Consider the following 23,421-nt stretch of genomic DNA (forward strand, 5'->3'; position numbering starts at 1 on the left):
TTGCATTTCTAAATTCTACTCATATCTCAAGGCCCAGCCACTTGCCATCTCCTCCACAAAAGCTCCCTAATCTCACAGACTGAAAGTTATGTCTGCCTTTCCTTTTTTCCATTCACCCTGTCTGTTCACCTCTAAGGACACAATGGTATGTGATTTATGTAAATATCGTATCTTCCCTACTAGACCACAAGCTTCTTGAGGTCTGATCTATCTCTGTCCTGTGTGGTACACATAAGAGTCAGTGTCTAGACTTATGCTTCTCAAAAGTGAGAGGTTCTCCACCCAACAACATCACCATTATCTGGGAACTTAGAAATACAAAGTCTCAGACCCCACTCTATTTTTAGTGAATCAAAGATTAGGAGTCCCTGTAATCTGTGTTTTAACAAGCCCTTCAGGGGAGTTGGATGAATATTAAAGTTTGAGAGCCACTGCTTTACACAATTTCTCTACACAGTACTTTTTAAGTCATCTATAAAAATGAACACAGCTATACAATATATTAACTCTACTCTGAAGAAAGTTAATAGTACTGCTCAATAGACAACTCTGTTGGGTCCTTTGGTAATCCAAGAAAAAGTGTGTAAGTATATAGGTCTTGATCATTTCTAGAGAAAAGTACCTAAGAAGACTAATGGAGGCGGGTATTTGGAAGAGCTGTAGCAGGGCCATTTATAATAGTGTCATTATGGACTGCCAATATTCCTGGGATGCTAGCCAGAATGAAGGTAATGATCTTTCTGAAAGTCACTAGGGTCTAAATTCCATCTGAAATAAATCCATTTTAAATTGCAAGGTGACACTGGAGAGATCTCAAATAGTTTATTTTAGAGAAGGCAGATAAGTTTGTGGTAAAAGGATAATGACCATGCAGAGACATTAAAGGTTAATGCCTACAAAATATATTTTTGTTTACTGCCACCTCAGAAGCAACACAAGCTAAAGTCAAATATCTCTGAATGGTGCTGAATTGTAGCAAGCACTATAACTCAGTGATGAATGGTTCAATAAGAAATACCTTGTGGTTATATAATATTTGATGTGGTGAAACATATTGGAGAAATTCTATCCTCTGTCCCACTATGTAATACAGGTAGGGATTTACTGTAAATCAAAATCTCAGAAAAATTTAAATGAATCAGAATGAGAACATTCTAGAAAGAACTGGAAGTATTCAACTACAGGGATGAACTGAAAAACAGTATAGGGTTTGGGGACCGACTATAGCAGTAAAATATTTAAGAAAAAAACAATCATTAAGAGGAAGGACGTCATTAAGACGAGAAACTCATGCTCGGGTGGTCGGAGTTATGAAGCTATCTCTGAGGAAACTGGGGAAATGGGAGAATCCTGGGTATAGGTCCCATGGATAGTGCATGGGATTCCAGTGAACCTCACACTGTACTTAATTTGCTTGGTTCAGGGATTCCATTGAGAATCTGGTGAAAATTGTGGCTTCTTCCAACAGATATGTACAAGCACAAACATTTTGCATGCAATTTTAGGAAGTTCACTGACCCGTAAATAAATCAATTCACGTTGTAGACTGCCTGGTGACTGAAGAGATCTGGCTAAGGTTAGACCCCCAAGCACAGACTCATAAAGATTTCTTCCACTCCAAAAGTGCTTTTTCTAACACAGCAGAGTTCTAGTCCTTGAACACTTGGAGGGATCAAATGGAGAGTTCCACTATAGCAGGAAGAAAAGGAGGTGATCCAGTCGGGAATGGTGGCTGGCTGTATAATTTTTGAAAACCATCCCCTAATGTGTAGGGCATTTGGCTTGATTCCCAGATGCAATAGTGAGCAACTCAGACTTGTCTCTGCTCTGTTGGAGTTGACAGTGACCAGTTAAAATACTTAGATGACTAAATATTAGTATGAGAAAAGGGGAGCCAGGATAGAGGAAAAAAGAGAGTGAGAGGTGGGGTGGGGGGAGAAGAAAAGAGAGGAGAGAACAGAGAGAGTGGGGAAGAGGCAGAGATGTCAGAGTACAAAAGAGAAGCAACATAAGAATTGTGTATAAGAGCAAAATTGTATCACTTTACCCTACTTCTACTCTGATCAAGAATGTCAGAGCTTGAATTCAATTCCACATTCACAGACTATTTGGCAAAATAAGAATAACTAATATTAATTATAGCTAGTATTTTTTGAGTATTTACCATGTTCCTTACAAAAAGATAATAAAAAGGAGATCTAAAAGGAAGAATATGGAAACAGACCACGCCTGCATCCATGGGAAAGAGTGGAATAATGTAGACCCCCAAATAAGGCAAATGAAAAAAAAATGACTTAAGGTAGAAGTTGAGAAAGTGGTACAAGAAGAGGCCAACTCCACACAGGAGGTACAGGAGGGGTACCTTTCAAGGGAATGATGAATGAAGACAGCGCTTCTAAAAATTGGTGTGTATAGAAACCATGTGGAAAGCTTACTAAAACGCTTTCTGGATTTTATTTCCAAAATGTCTCATTCTGTGATCTGGAGTGGGCCTGGAAATTGCATGCAGGTGGCAGGAGGAAGGTGGTCCACAGGTCACACTTTAGGAAAGACAACTTCAAAAAGAGGATGAGTACAGGTGGATCTGCCCTCTTTTGGATCTTGGTCTGGGTAGGTTGAATGTGACTTTGTTCCATCATTTGGTGAACTGATTTTGGACAGACCTTAAACTCTAACAACCTTGGCTTTGAAATGACCCAGCTTGTCAGGCAGGCTCTGTCACTGGAGGGAAGAGCTCCAATGGAAGATTACTAGTGTCAGAAAGAACCAACCTCCTGTATCTCCCTACTGCTGGGGCCCACATAGGATACAGGAACATCCCCACCCTAAGCTGTGGCAACTCGAGTGGCAGACGGTAGATAGAGGAGGACTAAAGAAATGTGTAGAAAGAGATTTCCCACAGGAACAAATCATAAAATGCATGTAAGTGCTGAGAAGAATAGCTCACCAGTATAATGGATCAGGTGGTGTTTTCACTTCTTTCATTTTTAAAATTTTGTATGAATCACATCTTAATTTTAATTTTGTTGTATAGTTATGTAAAATATTTACATGGTTTCAAAGTCAAATCTATAAAATAAGTATGTTCAAAGAATTCTACTTTTTATCCCTGTTCCCTCTATTCTCTTCTTTTCTTTCCTTTATAGAATTTAAAAACATATTTATTTTATATATAATAAATATATATATATAATTATATATATAAGTATATATATATAATTATATATAAATATATACTTATTATAGATAATAAATATATATAAAATAAATATATACTAAAGAGAGGTGTGGTATTGCTTCGTTTCCCAGGCTGGTCTCAAGCTCCTGGCTTCAAGTGATCCTCCCACCATGGCTTCCCAAAGTGCTGGGATTACAGATGTGAGGTGCCATGCTTGGCCAAAATATTTTTTAATTGTTTATTCTTCTATTTAATCATAAACAGACGTGTGTGTTTGTGTGTGTGTACATATATGTGTATATGTGTGTGCATATATGTTATATATGTATATATAATTGCATATATACATATATGCACACACACACACAAAGGGCTAATATATGTATATATACATATACACACATCTGCATACATATTTATATATTTATGTACACACACATACACACATACACACACAAATATATTAGCCCTTTCTAGAATACACATTATATATATTTTCTCCACCTTAAATACACTTTCTTGACATTGCCACTATATAACATGATCTCTGTGGAGAAATGCATTTTGGGTTTGCACTAACCAAATAACAGTTTTAAAACACAGGCTCTTTATAATTTAGTACTCATATCAACTTTGTTCAATAATTCATTCACTCAATTAACATTTACTAAATAACTATGATGGGCCCAGGGGCAGTTCCAGGTTTTGTGAAATCTAAAGCCCCTGTTAAATGGCTTTATGTAGGCCCCTCTGTAAAGCCCCTGTTATATAGGCCCTCTTTTTAATAAAAAGAAAATAAATTTGTGAATACACTCTAAACTATCAGTAACCACCTGCCTTTTTTTTTTTTGACAGAGTCTCACTCTGTTGCCCAGGCTGGAGTGCAGTGGCATGATCTCGGCTCACTGCAACCTCCACCTCCTGGGTTTCAAGCGATTCTCCTGCCTCAGCCTCCCGAGTAGCTGGGACTATAGGAGCCCACCACAATGCCCAGCTAATTTTTGCATTTTTTTTTTTTTTTTAGTAGAGATGGTGTTTTACTATGTTGGCCAGGCTGGTCTTAAACTCCTGACCTCAAGAGATCCGCCCACCTCGGCCTCCCAAAGTGCTGGGATTACAGGTGTGAGCCACCGTGCCCGGCCCAACCTACCATTTTAGGGGCCCATGCAAGCTTTTCCAGCTTCATGGGCAATTGGCTTCTACACGGGCCTGTTATGGGAACTGTGCTTGTGGCTGTTGCACAAAGCAGACAGGACCCCTTGTTTTATGGCGCTTAAGGAGAGAGATGCTAAATATATACACTTGTCATAAATATGTAATTATAAATTGTGTTTAACTCCTGGTTATGGGCTGAACTGTGTTCCCTCAAATTCATGTTGAAGTCCTAAGCCCCAGTACCTCCCAAAATGACTGTGTTTGGAGATAGGGTCTTTAAAGGGGTGATTAAGTTAAAATGAGGTCATTAGTATCTTCCTTAATCCAATAAGACTGGTATCCTTACAAAAAGTGGAGATTAGAACACACCCATATAGTGGGGAAGACCATGTGAAGACATAGAGAGTAGACAGTCATCTGCAAGCCAAGGACAGAGGTTCAGAAGAACTCAATGCCACCGACGCATTGATTTCAGACTCCTAGTTTCCTACATTTCTGTTGTGTAAGCCACCCAGTCTGATACGTTGTTATGGCAGCCCTAGCAGACTCAAACAACCCCCTAGGAGCAAAGAGTGTTTGAGAGAAAGTATTGTCAAAGGAGTGGTGAGGATGCTGGTCAGAGAAGGCATCACCGATGGATGCACTGAAGCTAAGACATGAAAAGACTAAAAATGATGAACTACAAGGAATAAGCAGATTAGCAGATGCTGTTAAAGGGTGAAAGAAATCAAGGTGCTTTTGCTTCACTTAATTATCCCACAGTCTACAGAACCAGGTAGTTCTCAGGAGACAATCTTTCTAAATTAACTACCATAGATGAAAGGCTAATCACAGACTCCGAGGTGCTGAAGAGGAGGAAGTTTATTTTTTAATTGGAAGACAAAATGTATTTGATATCATTCACATCCTGATTTAAGGATAAGACATTTCTGAAGAAAGTATTATGAATTATGTAGATCAAACACATTTTAGAAAAAGAATAAAGGGAAGTTATGCTCTTCCTCATGGCTCATTAGATTATGGAAATTACAGAACCTGAATATGCAAAACAAAAGCCAGAAGCATAGACTCTAATTAGTCAAGGCTAATTCCTTATATGAATTGCCTTAGCACAATGATTCTAAGCCCCTTATACCACATTGGAACCACTTGAGAAGTGTTTTAATAATACCAATGCCCAAATTCCATTACCAGAAATATAACTGATCTCAGGTGGGATACAGTTATGGCAATTTAAAAAGCACCCCAAAAGATGTTAATGATCAGTCAATGCATTTCTTCCAGGTAAGGTACCAATAGACACTGAAGCCCAGTAACAATGGTGCTGTTAAATGATGGGACACAAAACTCGAAGAGAAGTTCAAAGTGATAGTTATAGCCTGTGAAGGACTCTAGTGAAGTCTTTTGTCTTTACTTAGGCAATGGTAAGCAAAGACAAAAATCTGAATGATAAAATAACAAGTAAGGTTACCTAGATCCATCCCTGGCCACCTTGTGAGGCTTTGTTGCTTTCCCACTAATCCTCCTAGACACAGTCCAGCTCTCTAAACCCAGCATCTCTCTGACTTAGATCCATAGCCTCTTTGTGCTACCCTTCTGTTCATTCTCAGTCTACCCTGGTCCATAGTCCAGGGTCCAGTCATAGTCCGTAGTCCAGGACCAGGGTCCTGGTCTATAGTCTAGTCATAGTCCACAGCTGTAGATTATGGACCTATGACTTAGATCCACAGCCTCTTTGTGCTACCCTTCTGTTCATTCTCAGCATTTGTTTGGTGCTTTCCACTTCTGTTTAACACTCTGTTCTCAACAAACCATTTTCCTGATTGGTCAAAAGCCCTTTGATGTCTATTCCTAGCTTTATCACATGAATCATTCCCCATTCCTCTCAACTGTATTCTCTAGTTAATAAAAGATACAATTTGATCCTAACACATTTCTATTATCCAAATGACTTTCATTTCTGCTTTCTTGTCTTATAGTCAAAAAACAACACATTTCTTTCCCTGTTCCATATATATTCTATCATTCTCTTGGATAAAGAAAATTGAACTATTCTTATTTTAAATCAGTGATCAGAAAATAATCTGTCATATCATATATTTTTCATACCTAGATATTTATTCAACCATTTTCCTCACAGACCCAATAAAATAGAGAGCCACAGCCTATCTTAAATTAAAATGCAGGGCTTTATGGGCTATTTGACATGCAATAATTATTTGCAAAGTCTTTTCACCAAACATAGAAATTGCTAATGTCTGACCTTGGAGGAAATGAACTGTACAAAAAATTTCAAACAAACATGATCCAACTGTTCACACAAAAGGGAGGTTGCATAAGAAATTCATTGTGTTTCTATCCAAATTTCCCCCTTGAATTGCCACAGATCAGCATGTACTTCACTCTTTGCCACCAATTAAAATCATAAATAGATGAGCTTTTCAGCAGAGGAGGGCTGGTGTGCCCTCTCCACAGATGGTCAGCATCACATGTTGCAGAAATGGCTCGACACGCCACAAAGGCACAGTATAAAAACGGTGGGAATCAGAGCACTTCAGCTCCAATTGCTCTATGTTTAGAATTGCCTCTTTTTCAAGATGGATTTCCTTCACAGGAATGGAGTGCTCATAATTCAGCATTTGCAGAAGGACTACCGAGCTTACTACACTTTTCTAAATTTTATGTCCAATGTTGGAGACCCCCGGAATATCTTTTCCATTTATTTTCCACTTTGGTTTCAACTTAATCAGACAGTTGGAACCAAGATGATATGGGTAGCAGTCATTGGGGATTGGTTCAATCTTATATTTAAATGGTAAGATTTCTGTTTTATTTCATTTTTCCTAAGATTTATCCTTAAATTTGTGGCTTTGGCATAATGATCACATTTCAGATGTATATTGTTTTACTTGGAAAATCTTTCAAACATACCAGTTAACTTGAAACACCAGATTCATAAGTAGAACTTTTAAAAGGCACAGAAATGTATATATATATATATATATATATATATATATATATTTTTTTTTTTTTTTTTTTGAGACAGAGTTTCGCCCTTGTTGCCCAGACTGGAGTGCAATGGTGCGATCTGGGCTCACTGCAACCTCTGCCTCCCAGGTTCAAGCAATTCTCCCACCTCAGCCTCCCGAGTAGCTGGGATTACAGGCATGTGCCACCACACCCAGCTAATTTTGTATTTTTAGTAGAGACAGGGTTTCTCTATGTTGGTCAGGCTGGTCTCTAACTCCCGACCTCAGGTGATCCACCGACTTCAGCCTCCTAAAGTGCTGGGATTACAGGTGTAATCCCACCACCACACCAGGCCAGAAATGTGTACTTTAATGACTTATAAGTAATTCCCAAACCCCTGTAACACATATTCTGTGATTAAGAATTACTTCAGTGAGCAGCATGATAATGAACAAATTGATAATTCTAGGGACAAATTTTGATATTTCCAGTCTAAGTATCCAAAGCACCCATAAGACATTCCCTGCAAGAGAAAAAAGCCTCCATGTTAATGGGAAACCAGGGTGCCAAAATCCCAAATGACTACCACCTTTAATAATGTGTGAGAGACCAGGACCTAAGTTTTTTCAAAGTCTCTTAATCATGAACTTTCACAATTAACCCTGCGCTTGAGTCATTTTTTATAGGAAAGAATTGCTAATCTCCAATTAAATAATAGCTGTGTATTTAAATATATGTGCATGTTTATAATTCTTTAAATACAGGATATTATTTGGTCATCGACCTTATTGGTGGGTCCAAGAAACTCAGATTTACCCAAATCACTCAAGTCCATGCCTTGAACAGTTCCCTACTACATGCGAAACAGGTCCAGGTAAGCTATTACAGCAGCCTCCAGTTACTGAAGATCTTCCAACAGAGAATCATTACATAGGGTTATCATCTAGTAACTGATATTATATAGGGTAGTAAAGAAAATGTCATGAGTGAGGATGCTAAAACTTCATAACAATCAAAATTACTAATGAGGAAGCAAAGCAAAAAAAATACTCAAATTCCATTTTGTTATTTATGAAAGGGTAGTTTGGGAGAAAACTCCCCAAATTATTAAATATTTGGTGTTGACTTTTCAGAAGAATATAATGGCTTGATACTAAAACAAGAAACAGTTAACTAGAACAAATTCTCAAGGAACTAGACTAAGATCTCAGAAATGTTGTTAATCTGCTGCTAAGCAACTTTCAAAGTTATTCTAGGTCTTCTGAGTATCTCATGAATGAGGGAGGAGTAGACAAGTCTTCTGTAAGAAAGGTAAGGACTTCTCAATGTTAATACAGCCAGTAAAGAATATTTCTAACCCTAGAACAATCTCTTTAAAAAATATTTTTTTTCTCTATACACAAGTAGGCTTCTTGGGCCACTTCTTTTTTATTCTAAGTAAGATTCTGTATGAGTATAAAATCTTCATTGTGATAGTTGATTACAAGACTGTTTTAAAAAGTCTTTTGAAGCATATATTTAAAAATTATGTTTTAATTTATAAGAATGTGTTACCTTGTACCTCATCATTTTACATAGCATAACATTCTTGCCAATTGACATCCTTCGAAACTAACTCTGAGTTAAGGTAGTAGAGAATGTGTAAATTCCTAATGAGTGTTCTGAATATATCTTTTTTTGTTCCCATAGAAGTATACATACATCTGCTATTCGCTTATTACACTAAACAATATAACTAATTCTTTATATATCTGATTGTCTAGACTGGGCGTTCCATCAGGGGAGGGATGATGCATAGTTTATCTTTGTGAAACCAAAGTGTGATAAATGGATGAATGGTTGGCTGGGTAACATTTGAGACCACTGAAATGTTATCATGGTCAATTCCAGCCCTTTCCGGTGTGTGTTTCCCCTTATAAGACATTTTCCGGAAAGAGAGAGAGAGAAAAGAAAGAAAGACTGCATCTCTCAGGGAGATGTCCAATTCATTTAGGAATAGTTTTTAAAAGGCTCTGAAAATTTCTGCACATAAGAAATAGGTCTGTCTTTGTTTAACACATGAGAGACTGGTATTGAATTTGAATGAACTATTAGGTGAAAAATCGAGGAGGACATTTAAGTAAAGTAATTAATAAAAAATTCAGTAGCATGGAAAAGGCATTCTGGAAATAGAAAGGCTACTGTTCGCAGGCTTTTTCTGCTAGGATTAACGCCATCTTTATAGCTTCTCCTCATCCTCTATTTTAAAACAAAGATTCTCACTGCAGTGGCCACAAGATAGGCATAGAAGTAGCTGCTAGTACACAGCAGTCATTTGTAAGTCAATCAGCAAATCACTCGCATAGCAATGATATCCTTTATAGTTTGACTTCTCAGCCCAAGGAAAATAAGCCAACTGAAGATCCAACACAAGCATTAGGGTGGTGCAAAAGTGATTGCGGTTATACTTTAAAGTAATGGCAAAAACTGCAATTACTTTTGCATTAACCTAATACTTTTTCTTGTCAATTAAAAATTAAATATTGAAGAATGAGTAGGGCTGTGGCAGATTTGGGTGCAACTGCCTGAGTTCTTAATTAGCCTTGAGTATATTGAGTATATTGAATTCAGCGAACCTGAAAATCTGGGGAAAAAATTTTTTGAGACAGTGTTTCTCAGGCTCAATTTAACTCAATTTTTCTTATTTCTACCCACTTCTAAACATTACATGTAGCCTGTGTCTTGTGGTTTTTTTCTGAGTTACTCATAATTTTCATGGTGAATATGCTATTCTATTATTCTTTCTGATCTTGATAGTTAACCACTTTTCAAATGGACGGACACTCTGTTGTTGCAGGAAGTCCATCTGGCCATGCAATGGGCTCGTCCTGTGTCTGGTATGTCATGGTAACCGCTGCCCTGAGCCACACTGACTGTGGGATGGATAAGTTCTCTATCACTCTGCACAGGTCAGCTTTCCTGCAGTTTCTGTAGCACTGGAATACGACAGTTTTTAATACAGAAAGTCTTGTCTAAAAATTAATTTTAGTGCAGTTTTAGTCAATGAATAAAATGTGCTCATTTTATTCTTTCATAGACAAAATAACAAAATGAATAGAAAACTAATATTTTGCTTTAAGATAATAGCCTAATTAGCTCATAGCTATTTCCGCTTTTCAAGTTGGAAATGTTTAACAGATTAATGACTTGCTAAATGTGCCTCTGGGTTTCCAAAATGCAATAATTATTTTGATAACTCATAAGTCATCTAAAATTATACAGCACAAGGAAACATTTTTGCATGCACATTCCCTTGCTTTAAAATTAACTGGAAGTTTTGAGAATCATTCTCCTTGACTGCATCAGTTTATTCAGTAAAACTATGCTTCCTTCTTTGAATAGCCAATGCTTTTGATTTCAGTAACATATATTCCAGCTTTAAAGAGAACACAAACTTTTTAATTAAAAACATTCTAGAAGCAAAGTTAAATTTGAATGTTAGTAGATCTAATGTTAGTAGGTTTCTTAATGTTTAGAAAGATCTAGAACTTAAAGGTTACTCACAGTTGCTTAGAAATTGGGTTGTTTCCTTCTCTTCTTTCCTGAAATACTTTGTCATTAAAACAATCCTGAGTACCAATGTAGCCATACATTAGGTGACTTTAAATTAGATTTGCAAGTTAACCTTAAAAAAATACCATAACATATGCCATTATTAAAAAGTTTTCTAAAATAAAAAAAGTCAAGATCTATCACATATTCCACTTTTTAGAGTGGTATTGGATAATGTAAAAAACAACTAAAGGAATTTGGGTGTCTTAAAAGTTTATTCTAATGAGACTGTGACCTGTATGCCTTAATGTATTTATTGCCCAACCCAAAACAACAACAGTAAAAAGGTGTTATAATGGAAAAAAGTTAGCATTTTCTATTTACAGACAATTTTCAAAGTAGGAATCTAGGTCAGTTTCACCTTTTCTCTATACTGTATTCCTGCCTCCAATGACAAAACCTGAAAAAATATGTTTCTTCTAAGAAAAAAATTCTCATAACTCCTTTTTAATTTTTATAACTGCAGTATTTTCTTCATCTATAAAATTTTACTGAGTCTGTGCTTCTTACCTTTACATTGCCAAATTCTTGTTTATTCTTCCTCCACATTGATACCCACTTACTTCCTTCAAAGCCTCATTTCTCTGTGTTCCTTAGCATTTATATAACCAAATTTCAGTCTGATTATCAGGAACAAACCATTCAAGGATTCCTGGAACTCAATACTGCTAACACTTTTTTTTTCAATGACATGCATTGCTTGGATTTTAATATTTTTTATGTTTTTTGTGCATTGCTGTTTTTAATCCAAAGTATATAACCTGTAGGTCAATTCCCTTGTTCTCTATTTTCTGTGTCTCAAAAAAAAAAAAAAAAAGCCAAAACAAAAGAAAAAAAAAAAAGAAACAAAGACTTTTGAGAATCTGCGAAATTAAACCCAATGAAAATTTGCCCCAGATGGAATGCTCATGTGCTTTTCATCTGGATGGTAGCTGCTTTTCTACTGAGTTTTCCTCAAGCGAAGAAAGGCTGAGAGAGGAGGCACATAGGGCAGGGTGTGAAAATATATATGGTTCATTCTTGATCATTCTGGATATTAGTAATTCCCCCAAACTTGAATTTTCCCTACTCCATTAAAATAATTATTCTTATTTAATGGATGTGAAATTGACTTCCTTTTTAACATTTATTAAATCTCAGCATATAGCACTGGTTAAATTTAATGCATTGAGAAATGTAGAAATCTCTGTTAAAACTTCTCAAATCCTGTGGAGTATGTGGAAACAACATTTTGAAAAAAAAAGATTCTAGAATCATGATGCTATGTCACAGTTAGAAGATTCTTCTGAGAAGGATCATCTGATGTCACCCCCTCTAATTTTATGAGTGATACCGTTTCTTTCCTTTTTACGCTTGTATCTATTCTTCCGTCGTAGACTGACCTGGTCATTTCTTTGGAGTGTTTTTTGGTTGATTCAAATCAGTGTCTGCATCTCCAGAGTATTCATAGCAACACATTTTCCTCATCAAGTTATTCTTGGAGTAATTGGTGGTAAATATGATCACTTACCCTTAGTTGTGTCCTTTGAAAGCTTTAGCTTCATTTGCTTAAGGGTATCAGATTCTCCCTGGTAATCAACTTTCCAATTTCAGAAGTAATTCTGTGAAGTCACTGATATTAAATGCTACCCTGGGAGCTGACGTGGTGCAACACACCTCTCATAGCCTCCATGTACAAAGTGGCACAATCTCAGTGGCGTAAATGCACAATTGCTTCATGAGGTGGACTTTTCTGAAGTGAAATTAGAGCTAAGTCTAACTCCCAAACCATCACTTCAGAGAGTAAGGTTGTGTCTTGCGTCAGGGAACTTAATGACTCTAAGCCCTGCACACTGTGCCATTCTCTCTGAAACACGTGAAGTGACTATTACATGATTACCGACTCCATTTAGTAGCTGCTTTGTATTCCTGAAGCAGTGTTCACCATGACTCAGTTTCCATTGTTCAGCACCACATTACCTTTCAAAGGCTAATCGGCCATGGCAATTGAAATGTTAATTGCAAGTACCTAGATCAGTGCTCTGTCTAAAAAGCGGGTTGTCAGTCAGTGCCACCAACTCCAGAACGATCCTTCTGGACTAGTACGAATAATGAAAACACCGTGGGCAAACCTGCATTTTTAGTTACTGCCTAAAAAAGGCTTTGGAAAATGGATAGAACCTCTGTGTCTAATGCCCTTTGTCATTGAAAACTGTGGCAAATCCTTTAATGCAGAGAGGAATGATCCCCAAGGGGCTCAAGGGCACACAGTCATTGTCGGTGTCTCTTTCCAATCCTCAGGCATGCTGGTGGCAGAGGCCTTTGAACACACTCCAGGCATCCAAACGGCCAGTCTGGGCACATACCTGAAGACCAACCTCTTCCTCTTCCTGTTTGCACTTGGCTTTTACCTGCTTCTTAGACTGCTCAACATCGACCTGCTGTGGTCCGTGCCCATAGCCAAAAAGTGGTGTGCCAACCCCGACTGGATCCACATTGACACCACGCCTTTTGCTGGACTCGTGAGAAACCTTGGGGTCCTCTTTGGCCTGGGCTTTGCAATCAACTCGGAGATGTTCCTCCTGAGCTGCCGAGGGGGAAATAGCTACACACTGAGCTTCCGGTTGCTCTGTGCCTTGACCTCATTGACCACACTGCAGCTGTACCATTTCCTCCAGATCCCGACTCACGAAGAGCATTTATTTTATGTGCTGTCTTTTTGTAAAAGTGCATCCATTCCCCTAACTGTGGTTGCTTTCATTCCCTACTGTGTTCATATATTAATGAAACAAAGCAGAAAGAAGATTCAGTAGAGTGGTGCCTAGAGTTAGTGCTCTGTGTCACAGATCACCCTTCTCCATCCACCAATAGAGCCACAGAGTAGGCACAGACCAGAGGCTTCTAATCCGACATCACAGAACAGTGGCACAGGCCCCATTCCTCACACAGATGTTTAGTTTGGCCTTTGCACTGGTCTTTTTTTTTTTTAATTTTTTTTTAATCCTTCAGTTACCAATATTTAAAAACAAGAATATTTGACATAAAAATTGGAAGTTCTGTATTTTTTGAAAAATCTGATAGTATGACAACACAGAGCCTGCATTCCCAGCTGGAGACAACTGACAGAGCTGCGTACTAACAGTCGCCAGTAGGAGGCAAGGACTCTCCATTTTCTCACAGTCTTCAGCATCCCAGCAGGAGCCCCACTATGATTCCTTTATCTTCTGAAGGCCAGGCTGCATCTGATTCCTGTTGACATTTTAGTGGGGACCACAGCCATATCCAGTCTCAGTTTTCAGATGAGGGAATGGAAGCCTATTTAGGTAAAAGAACTTGCCTGGAGTCATGCCACCTTCGGAGCAGGAATTAGAATCCAAGGCTTCTGACACATATCTCCATTACACTGTGTGTTTGAGTGTGCACACACGCACATGCTTTTCGTTTGTATGTTTCCTTTTTAGAGCCAGGGACTTGCTCTGTTGCCCAGGCTGGAGTGCAGTGGTGGATAATGGCTCACTGCAGTCTCAAACTCCTGGCTCAAGTGATCCTCCCTCCTCAGTCTCCCATTAGCTAAGACTACAGGTGTGCACCACCATGCCTGGCTAATTTTTGAATTTTTTTTTAGAGCCAGCGTCTTACTATATTTGCCCAGGCTGATCTTGAACTCCTGGCCTCAAATGATCCACCCATCTCAGCCTTCCACAGTGCTGGGATTGCAGGCTTGAGCCGTTGTATTAATAGTTGGCCTACACTGTCTTTTGTTTCTTCATTTACAAGAGGTAAAAATCAGTAAGAATGAATGCTTTCATTTAGATTCTATAATGACTGCCATGTAAATCAGCTACCTTTTCAGAAATGACATTGAAATACTGCATCCTCTTTGACTTATACCCCACACATACATGCAGGGTCTAGGTGGGGCCAACAATGGCTCCAGATATATATACACATGGGTCCAGGGGCAACAGAACAGGCCAGGCTGCTGTATGGACTTGAACCTCTGCCTCACTTCTGGTCTCTGTTTTACAGTAGTGCTCACCAATATTTCAATAAATTCTGCTGAACTTACTCTAATAGAACATTATTCAATCCCCAACGACTTATCTCTTCACTATGACATCTCCATACTTTATTTTTAGGAGCCAGCCTTTCAAAACCAGAGAAATCAGGTGCCTTCCTCAAAGTCATGCTCCAACGCAGGCCAACTATTAAATGCTTGCATCTGTTAGCTGGATTAGTCTCTATGTATACTGAACTGTGATGAAAATCTATAGCTTTGCTTTAGAAAATTATTGTTGATGGACTATTAATGTTATATTTACAACTTCTCAGTAAGGGTGTTTTTTCCTCATTGAATCTAGGAATGCTGGACTTTAAGTTAACTGTGTCATTTCAATCAAGTACAAGGATTTTGAGGCAGATTTTGCTAGATATCTTAGTAATCCCCCACAATGTTTTATGTAACTATTCTCAGAATATCAATACATTAATTATTTTAGATGACATATTAAATAATCTATGAATATTAATGAAAACAATACAGTTGAAGTGAGTGTTGTTTAACAAGATAGTAGCTGAGGATAACAAGCCTCAAAAAATCAAAGTATTAATTACCCCTTTCCAAGTATATGTATAGAGTATGTGTCATTGCTTTTATAAAATGCACTTAATAGCTTTCTTTCTAAAAGGCAACTGAACTTTCTAAAAGGTAACTGAACTGAACTTGATATTAGTAGTTCGATGATTCCAAAGCAAAAGCTGAGGGATTAAGAAAGAATGGCTTAAGAATGAAATTTGTCTCATGTTGCTGGGACATTTGGGATGAAAGAAGTAGAGAAGAATGATTCTTCAGGTGATGACCCTTGCTCATTGGTTCAGTCCCACCCTATGCCCCACCATGCTGTACCTTTAGATGCCTTCACATTTCATGATGCATTTGTGTCATTACATCTTCCACACGTCAGAGATCTCATTCCTGTCTAAACGCCCTTTGCCAAATTTCACATAAGATAATGTTAGTCTTGAAGGATTCTGGTACATCCCCTTCATCCTAGTACAATCTCAGCCTGCTTTCACTAAGGCCTGAGGAAACAGGCATTAATAGCCAGGGAAATCTGCAGCAATGATTGACTCTACCATAAATCCCTTCTCTGTTTCCATGCAGAAAGCTATCTTCAGCCGCCCCATGGTGCTGTCTGTTGGGCAACACATTACCCTCAGAGGGGGATTGGGATGAGGTGTGGGCTTGTTTTCCATAATTAATCCCCAAGAACTCTGCCCCTATCTTCCATAAAACCCCAGCGTCCCCATGTGAGTAGACTTCCCTCTTTATTCTAGTTGAAGCCTCCTGGAGGGATCCATATGGTGGTAAATTGTTTTTGCAATTGAAACTCCTTAGGCAGCAAGAGGAATCATTTTTCATAGCCTTGGAGAAAATGGCTGCCCTTAATAATGATGGAAAAGACTCTTCTGTTTCCAATTTATTTGTCAGAAGTAAGTGGAATTGAGCTCATTAAATACTGTTACTGTAACCATATATTCAAAATGTCTACATATCTACATATTCAGGAGAAAAATGTCAATACCGTGAGCTTTTAGGATGAGAAAATCTAGACAAGTGACTCAAGAAACTGTCCAATCAAACCTATATTTGGAAAAAAATACAAAATAATTTATTATTGCTGAAACTAGCTATCAGGAAGAATATTAGTGCCTTTCCTTTGACAACCGATTGATTGGACATCTGCCTAAGAAGCTTAAGTTGGTGCCTTCTTTAGACATATTTCATTATAAAACAGATGGTGATTAAAAGAGTTGTTATAAGATGTCCTTGAAGCTAAAAGTCAAATCTTGAAATGCTTTACATGTTTTCAAAATTTTTAAATAAATTCAAGATCAAATTGGTACATACATACAAAAATCTTGGTGTAAGAAAAAGTCAAAAGACTTGTTTCTAAAAATGAGATTTTTTTTTAAGTATTTTAGAACTGTATATTCCAGCACTCTTCAATTGAACTTTTACAGTGATGGAGATGTTCTCTATCTGTGCTGTCCAATATAGTAGCCACTGGCCACAGACGTTTTCCGAGCTCTTGAAATGTAGCTGATGCAACTGAGGAAATGCATTTTTTTTTTTTGAGACGGAGTCTCGCCCTGTTGCCCAGGCTGGAGTGCAGTGGCGCAAACTCCGTTCACTGCAAACTTCGCCTCCTGGGTTCATGCCATTCTCCTGCCTCAGCCTCCGGAGTAGCTGGGACTACAGGCGCTCCCCACCATGCCTAGCTAATTTTTTTGTATTTTTAGTAGAGACGGGGTTTCTCCGTGTTAGCCAGGATGGTCTCGATATCCTGCCCCCGTGATCCGCCCGCCTCAGCCTCCCAAAGTGCTGGGATTACAGGCGTGAGCCACCAAGCCCTGCTGGAAATGCATTTTTAACCTTCATTTACTTTTAATTTACATTTAAATAGCCATGTGTGGCTAGCGGCTACTGAATTGGACAGCACAAATCAAGTCTCACAGTGCTTTTCCTTGAAAATAAAACCCAAGTATTTTGTATATTGTCACTTTTGCCATGTTCCTGTGAGACAACATGAATCAGCCTTAACGGCTCTAAGAAGTTAACAGATATTGCTGCATGTTCCAAAGGGACCCTCTGCAGACCTGGATTCTCTCTCTGCAGCTCCCTTCCCTCTTATTCTGTCCTGTGAGCTCTAGCCGCCTTGGTGTCCCTGGACTCTCAGCTCTGTTGCCTGGAATCAGAGTCTGAGTTCACCCTCCCAGCCCCATGTTCTGGAAACCCTCTAAGGTCCACAATACTAACCGGGAGCTTTACGCAGTCCATGACCACATTCTGGATGGCTGGATGGCTTTCTGACGAAGCCTCCCTGCTTCTCTGGGTCTAGCATATATGAATGCCCAACACCTGTACTTCTGTGGCTATTTATAAACTCTTCCAAAAAGGAACACTCGCGTCCAGTTGCCCCTGAGGATTTTGCCCTCATTGATGGGCTGTCCTAGCCACTTTGGAAATGGCAAACAGCTTCTAGGATGAATTCCTACATCTCAATATTGCCAGGAAAATAAAATGGGCGTCTAACTTTTCCCCTCCCCTTACTTCGAATGCTTTCAGATGGTGATTTCACTCTGAAGGTAATGTGGTGCCATTTGTCAATTGTTAAGTCTATTTTTTTTAAGTTAAGAGTAGAAAAGACCTATAAGAAGCAACGACTCCAGAAATTTCTGCCAAATGACAGAAATTCACGAGAAGATTCTAAGACTTAGAAGTGCTTCATTTTCAGCTCTGTAAAGGACGAATGCAGTTTATGTCAAATTTGAGGCAGGTCTGGTGTGGAGTACTAATTACTGTCTGCTATCCTTTGAGGGAGAGCACAGTAATGACTCAGATGAAATCACTTCTCATTTCTTTTGGCAGCGTAGAAGTAATTGCTCTAAAGGAGGGAAAAAGCTTCAAAGATTGTTACAATGGTTAGCAAAAAACCGATTGTCTTCTGTTTTGAATTTTTTTTTAGTTTTTCTTTTTTTCTAATGTTTTGCCATGTGATTTCTGAAGCGAATCTGTCCTCAGTTCCAAAACCATGGCATTTCCCCAAAGAACAATATATTCTGAAGGAGCTGCCAGGACAGGGGCAGGTAATGAGTGAAGGCAGCAGCTGCCGTCCCGCCGAGCGGGACTCCTGGCGCACGCGGGAAGCGCGGGGAGGAATGTAGGCGCTGGCAGCACAGCAGCCCGTTTCCGGCGCTGGCCAAGTGGAAACTGAAGCGGCTTCCCTGGGAGGATCTGGGTGCGCTGCAGGGGGAGCAGGCCATCTGTGTGCCCGGAAAAGAAACCCAGCACTACCGAAGACAATGAAGAGCTTCTTTACTCTCGCACTCACCTACCCCTGTGCGTCAACTGAGCCGATCACACTCTAATTCCTGTTCAAAGAGTTGGCTTTTTCCAGGATTCAGGCTTTGTCTGATGGACAGCACGGACCGGATTGTCATCTGTGCTCATACATCCTGCTGCTAATGGAAGATGGGCACTATCTTCCACCCGCCCCGCCCCGCCCCTTGACTCCAGGCTCAGTAATTCTGCATCAAAAACATTTCTACATAATCATTCCTCTTTTTTTTTATCAATTGTTCAAATAAAAAAATGGTAGAGCTCTTGCTGTATTTCTAGATGAAAACTGCATTGACTTAACAAAGGAAAAATAAATGTTGCTGTCTGAGTTTTGGAGGGGTGTGTGTGTGTGTGTGTGTGTATCTTATTCTCTTAGCTTTGGAATGCTGATGCCCTGCTCACCCTGGCCAAGCAACAGGTTGCGCCACAGGTCCACAGGTGGATCCCAGAGGAAGTCAGAATGCAGGTAGGCAGGTGCCAGGAAATTCAAAGGCAGATCGATGTACAAAGGCCTTCTTGGAGTTTAGCAACCAGCATCCTGGACTGTAGTCATCAGAACTACATTCTAGTCTGGCCCTGGATCTAACCACTAAAACTCCAGAAGGCCATTTAGTGTTGGTCGCCTCAGTTTACCAAGTTCTCAACTGAGGAGTTTAGTATGGGGTTAAAATGGAAGGTTCATTCACGGTGTGATATTCTGCAACTCTGAGGCTCTCATTCAGTCCAACATGTTGTGCTTTGGCTCTCCAACCAGCTCCTCTATTTTGTTTGCTCTTTGTGAAGCACTGTCTTCACAGAAGACTTTCAGATGTATTGTTAATTTTTTTGTGAAGTGGAGCAAGAAGGTGATAAGGAAGACTCTGGCTAATGTGTTTTGATACTGTTTTAATTTTAGTTACATGCAATGAACAAGGCTATAAATTCTACAAAGCACTCCGTTTTGAAATGTGCTACTTTATTAAACAATTTTGGACCAGTCTTTAAAACATTTGATTCTAATTAGAATCTGAATTTTATAGCAATAAAAAAGTACATGGAGAGATAATTTAACTGATGTTATGGGGCAAAATTATTAACATGAGAATAGCCATCGACTTCCTGCTACGCTATCTTGCAACAGAGATCCTATAATTAAATTCCAACTCCAGTTCCCCTTTCTCAACATCCTAAAGAAGAAATTCTTGCTGGAAGAGATACTAAGCAGATCACATAATAAAAGGCTGAATGAGAAGAAAGGAAGGAGAGGGAAACTTGGCTTTGTGGGAGGTAAGGTTGGAGAGCTTACATGATGGAGCTGAGTGAGGAAAGTGACTAGAGTTTTGACACAGCATTTTAGTAAGTTTGTTGTGGAGTAATTACGGATCTCTCAAAGCCATAAAGATAAAATTTACTTTTTAATTTTTTATGGCTGTTGAAACACGCTTCCTGAATGAAACGCAACTCTGACACCAAGTTATATGACGCCAAGCTTTTTGAGGATGAACAAAATTAGAAATCCAGATCCAAAAAGCTTCTAAAATCTTCTCCGGCTTAACTAGGGCCCTTTCTGTCAATGCTTGTCTTTTAACTCGCCCACCCACCAGACCAGAATGTATTAAATGCCTTCAGCTGCCGGAGATGCAAGGGTGAGTTCAATATAGGCTCTTCCCTGGGGGAGGCTTCCACTGATTCTGGGCTCACTTGCAACAGATCTGGGTGGACTCCAGGGATACCTCTGGCCTGTGGGCTTGAAGAATTGGTTTGTGACTATTTCCAGCTATAAATTAACTGGCAACTTTACTCCCCATTTCTTCTAACCCATCCTTTTTCAAATTCATCCTCTCTTGAACCACTTTTTTTTCCCCACCTCTGGCATATCCTGTCAATGGGATCTAGATTGTTCCCAGTCTAACATCAATTTTATCACATGAAAGGATGAGAAAGCATATTCAAAAAACACTAAGTGCCTAAGTAAAAGCTTCCTTCATTTAAAGCAGGGCATGTGCGATGTTCCAGGAAAGAGAGAGCTGCCAGGACACCCATCCAGTGATATCGTCTTTCCATGGCAGTGATACTAGGTAAAAAAGACTGATTCCTTCTTTCACTGAATATTTTTGGAATATCTCTAGATATAATGATCATATTTGAAGATCATTTAAGCATGCATTAATACTTCAACATTGCATTATTTTCTTTTTACTTACATTTCACGATTTGTATTAATAAAGATCTATCAACTAAGATTGTATTAACTTTTAATTAACAGCAACAACAACAACAAACACAATTGCAAAAAACTACTTCAGTGGCTTAAACAAGTGAGAGGTGTCTTTTTCTCCTGTAACAAGATGGATGAAGGCAGGCAACCCAGGCTGAAGTAGCTGCACAAAGGATGTTCAGGAATCAGGCTGAATATCTTCCTGCTCTGCCATCTGTGGTGTGTGGCTTTTGTCCAAGTGATCACAGCATGGCTGCTGTGCATTCAGGAAAGGAGAAAGGGGGAAGAGACTCAGGTTTTCTTTTACCCAGGCTTTATTCAGAAAGGGACAGCCTGCACAGGGCCTTGTGCCTATATTTCATTGACAAGACAGTGTCACCTGGCCTTCATCTAGCTGCAAGGGAGTCTAGGAAGGTAAATATTTTGCTTTCCAGCCTCTGTAATAGAGGACAGCAAAAGAAAAGGGTGTCGGATTGGGTGTCAAGAGAGACAACACCTGCCATAGTGACTTATCACCTACATAACAATGAATGCAACACACAGCTGCATCTCTCCCTGCAGCCTGCCAAATTATTTTGCAGTAACATGCTAAAACCATGAAGGCAAAATGCTTTATGAACATTATCAGGAGGTATATTTCAATGATTAAATTTTCACCTTCCAAGAAATGTTATTGAAACCCTGTTCATTTCTTACTTTGATTCTATACTTGAGACATGAAAAAGAAACCAAATACCATAAAGGTTTTATCTTTTTTGGTAACCTTTTATAATAATCATAGGCACTTGTTCTCTGTCACCCTTAGTGAACATTTCCATTTCTATCTCCAGCTCTTCTGTTCTCACATTTATTTTGTATTTGACAGCAGGAGCTGTACCTGAATTACAGGAAGGAGGAAATTGCCAATTCACCAGCTGGCTCTGTATTTTTTTTTTATATAACACGTTTTGTCCTAACTCCGATTTATTGGGTTGAGTAGTTGCATTTGGATAGCTACGCCAATCACGAGAACCCTGATTACTCATTATGAGCCTCAGGATACCATACAACTCGCTAATGAGCACATTATAATGCTGGCCAGTGCTAATTAGATGATAATCATGTACATTGCTTTATTTACAGTCTGCTATTTAAATTAATTGGGCATTTAATTGAACACAGTGTGAAAGAAATTGGAAATGGGTTTAGAGGTTCACTGAGTTACTTTCACCTGCTGTCTCATATGCAGGTGAGATCATTTACTTGATCTGTAAATTTAGAGTAAATCCATGTGGACATAGTGCTCATTTTATGATGATGGTACACATGCATATGTAAATTTCTCTCAAAGTGTGTTTGAAAACAACCAAATTCTTAATTCTGTATTTCCTCTAACATCCTTTTGTGCCTTGATTACAGAGAGATTGTGCATGCATAAGAAATATTTAATAAATCAAATCCTTAGTTGGAAATACGAGGTGGGATCCTAAACCAACATGATGAAAATGTTCTGATATTTTCTTAGGATAGGAAACTTATATTTAATTATTGAATAAGTATATGGCAAACTATACCTAATTATGATCCTATGTATTTTACACTTTCAGGATATAGCATGAAAATATTCCAGGACCTACATTTTAAAATGAGTGTATAATTGCCAAAAATTCCAGGCATGGGGGCGGCACTAAATTCAAAGAATCTTTTCATTGAAATAATTTCCTAAGGGCACATGTAGAGTAGATTTAGAGTAACTATATAAAAAAGAGTTTTTGGACAAAAAAAACCAGAGGCCAATTTTTGTACTTTTTTTTTTCTCAAACAGTAGCATTTCTAATATATGGGCATCTCTTTCACGCAATTTTGAAATGGACCAAAATTAACTGAGAGTCTGTTTTCAAAATAAGTTGGAAAATGTGCTGCTTCAACTTTTCCTAAGGATTGTTCACAGAAAAAAATCATACATGGTTCTTACAGACCAATTGGAAGAAAACTTGTTTTGGGAAGAGGTCCTCAGGAAGCTTAGCTAATATGACCGTTTTTAATGTCATACTGTATTTTGTTACACTAAACAATCTTAGTTATTTCACTTTTGTCAACTCACACTGGTGAATCAAATAAAATGTATGATGTAAAGAATTTTAACCACTTCTGACACAGGCCAGTGTAGCTCTATGACTTCTGACATCAAAATGGTTTGTTTGATTCCCCAAAGGTCTTTCTTTCATCCAAACTGACATCCTGCAAAACTGAAGTTTTGCAAAGTTTCTGAGTACAGTGTAAGGACACATTCCAATGGAGAAGCTGGGCTCATGTTTTTATAAGACTAGAATTATAGAGACAACTGAGATTCAGACTAGAGAATTCATGCACCTGATATTCTAATTCTGTGTTGTCCAACATAGTAGCCACTAGTGGCTCTTGAGAACGGAAGTTGACATAAGGCTGATTTGAGCTAATATGTGCTGT

The 23,421-nt window shown here is 38.6% G+C and overlaps 1 protein-coding gene across 2 annotated transcripts; it reads left to right on the top strand.

Annotated features, from left to right (window-relative positions):
* Positions 1-6,838: 6,838 nt before the first annotated feature.
* G6PC2 (glucose-6-phosphatase catalytic subunit 2) lies at positions 6,839-15,605 on the top strand. Of its 2 annotated transcripts, XM_003254218.1 has the most exons (5): positions 6,839-7,148; positions 8,068-8,177; positions 10,140-10,251; positions 12,271-12,386; positions 13,175-15,605. In XM_003254218.1, the coding sequence occupies exons 1-5, from the start codon at positions 6,931-6,933 to the stop codon at positions 13,684-13,686; spliced, it is 1,068 nt and encodes a 355-aa protein (XP_003254266.1). In that variant the 5' UTR covers positions 6,839-6,930; the 3' UTR covers positions 13,687-15,605. The 2 variants fall into 2 exon arrangements, with proteins under 2 accessions (XP_003254266.1, XP_003254267.1); XM_003254219.2 differs by lacking the exon at positions 12,271-12,386 and having other exon boundaries at positions 6,890-7,148.
* Positions 15,606-23,421: the final 7,816 nt, after the last annotated feature.

The sequence above is a fragment of the Nomascus leucogenys genome, chromosome 22a, assembly GCF_006542625.1.
Source record: "Nomascus leucogenys isolate Asia chromosome 22a, Asia_NLE_v1, whole genome shotgun sequence".
In the NCBI taxonomy this organism is placed as follows: Eukaryota; Metazoa; Chordata; class Mammalia; order Primates; family Hylobatidae; genus Nomascus; species Nomascus leucogenys.

Excerpts from the sequence above, each read along its gene's own strand:
- G6PC2 (XM_003254218.1), top strand. The coding sequence starts at position 6,931 with ATGGATTTCCTTCACAGGAATGGAGTGCTCATAATTCAGCATTTGCAG. Across the intron at positions 8,178-10,139 it reads TACATGCGAAACAGGTCCAG|GAAGTCCATCTGGCCATGCA; the intron begins GTAAGCTATTAC and ends CTGTTGTTGCAG. Across the intron at positions 10,252-12,270 it reads TTCTCTATCACTCTGCACAG|ACTGACCTGGTCATTTCTTT; the intron begins GTCAGCTTTCCT and ends CTTCCGTCGTAG.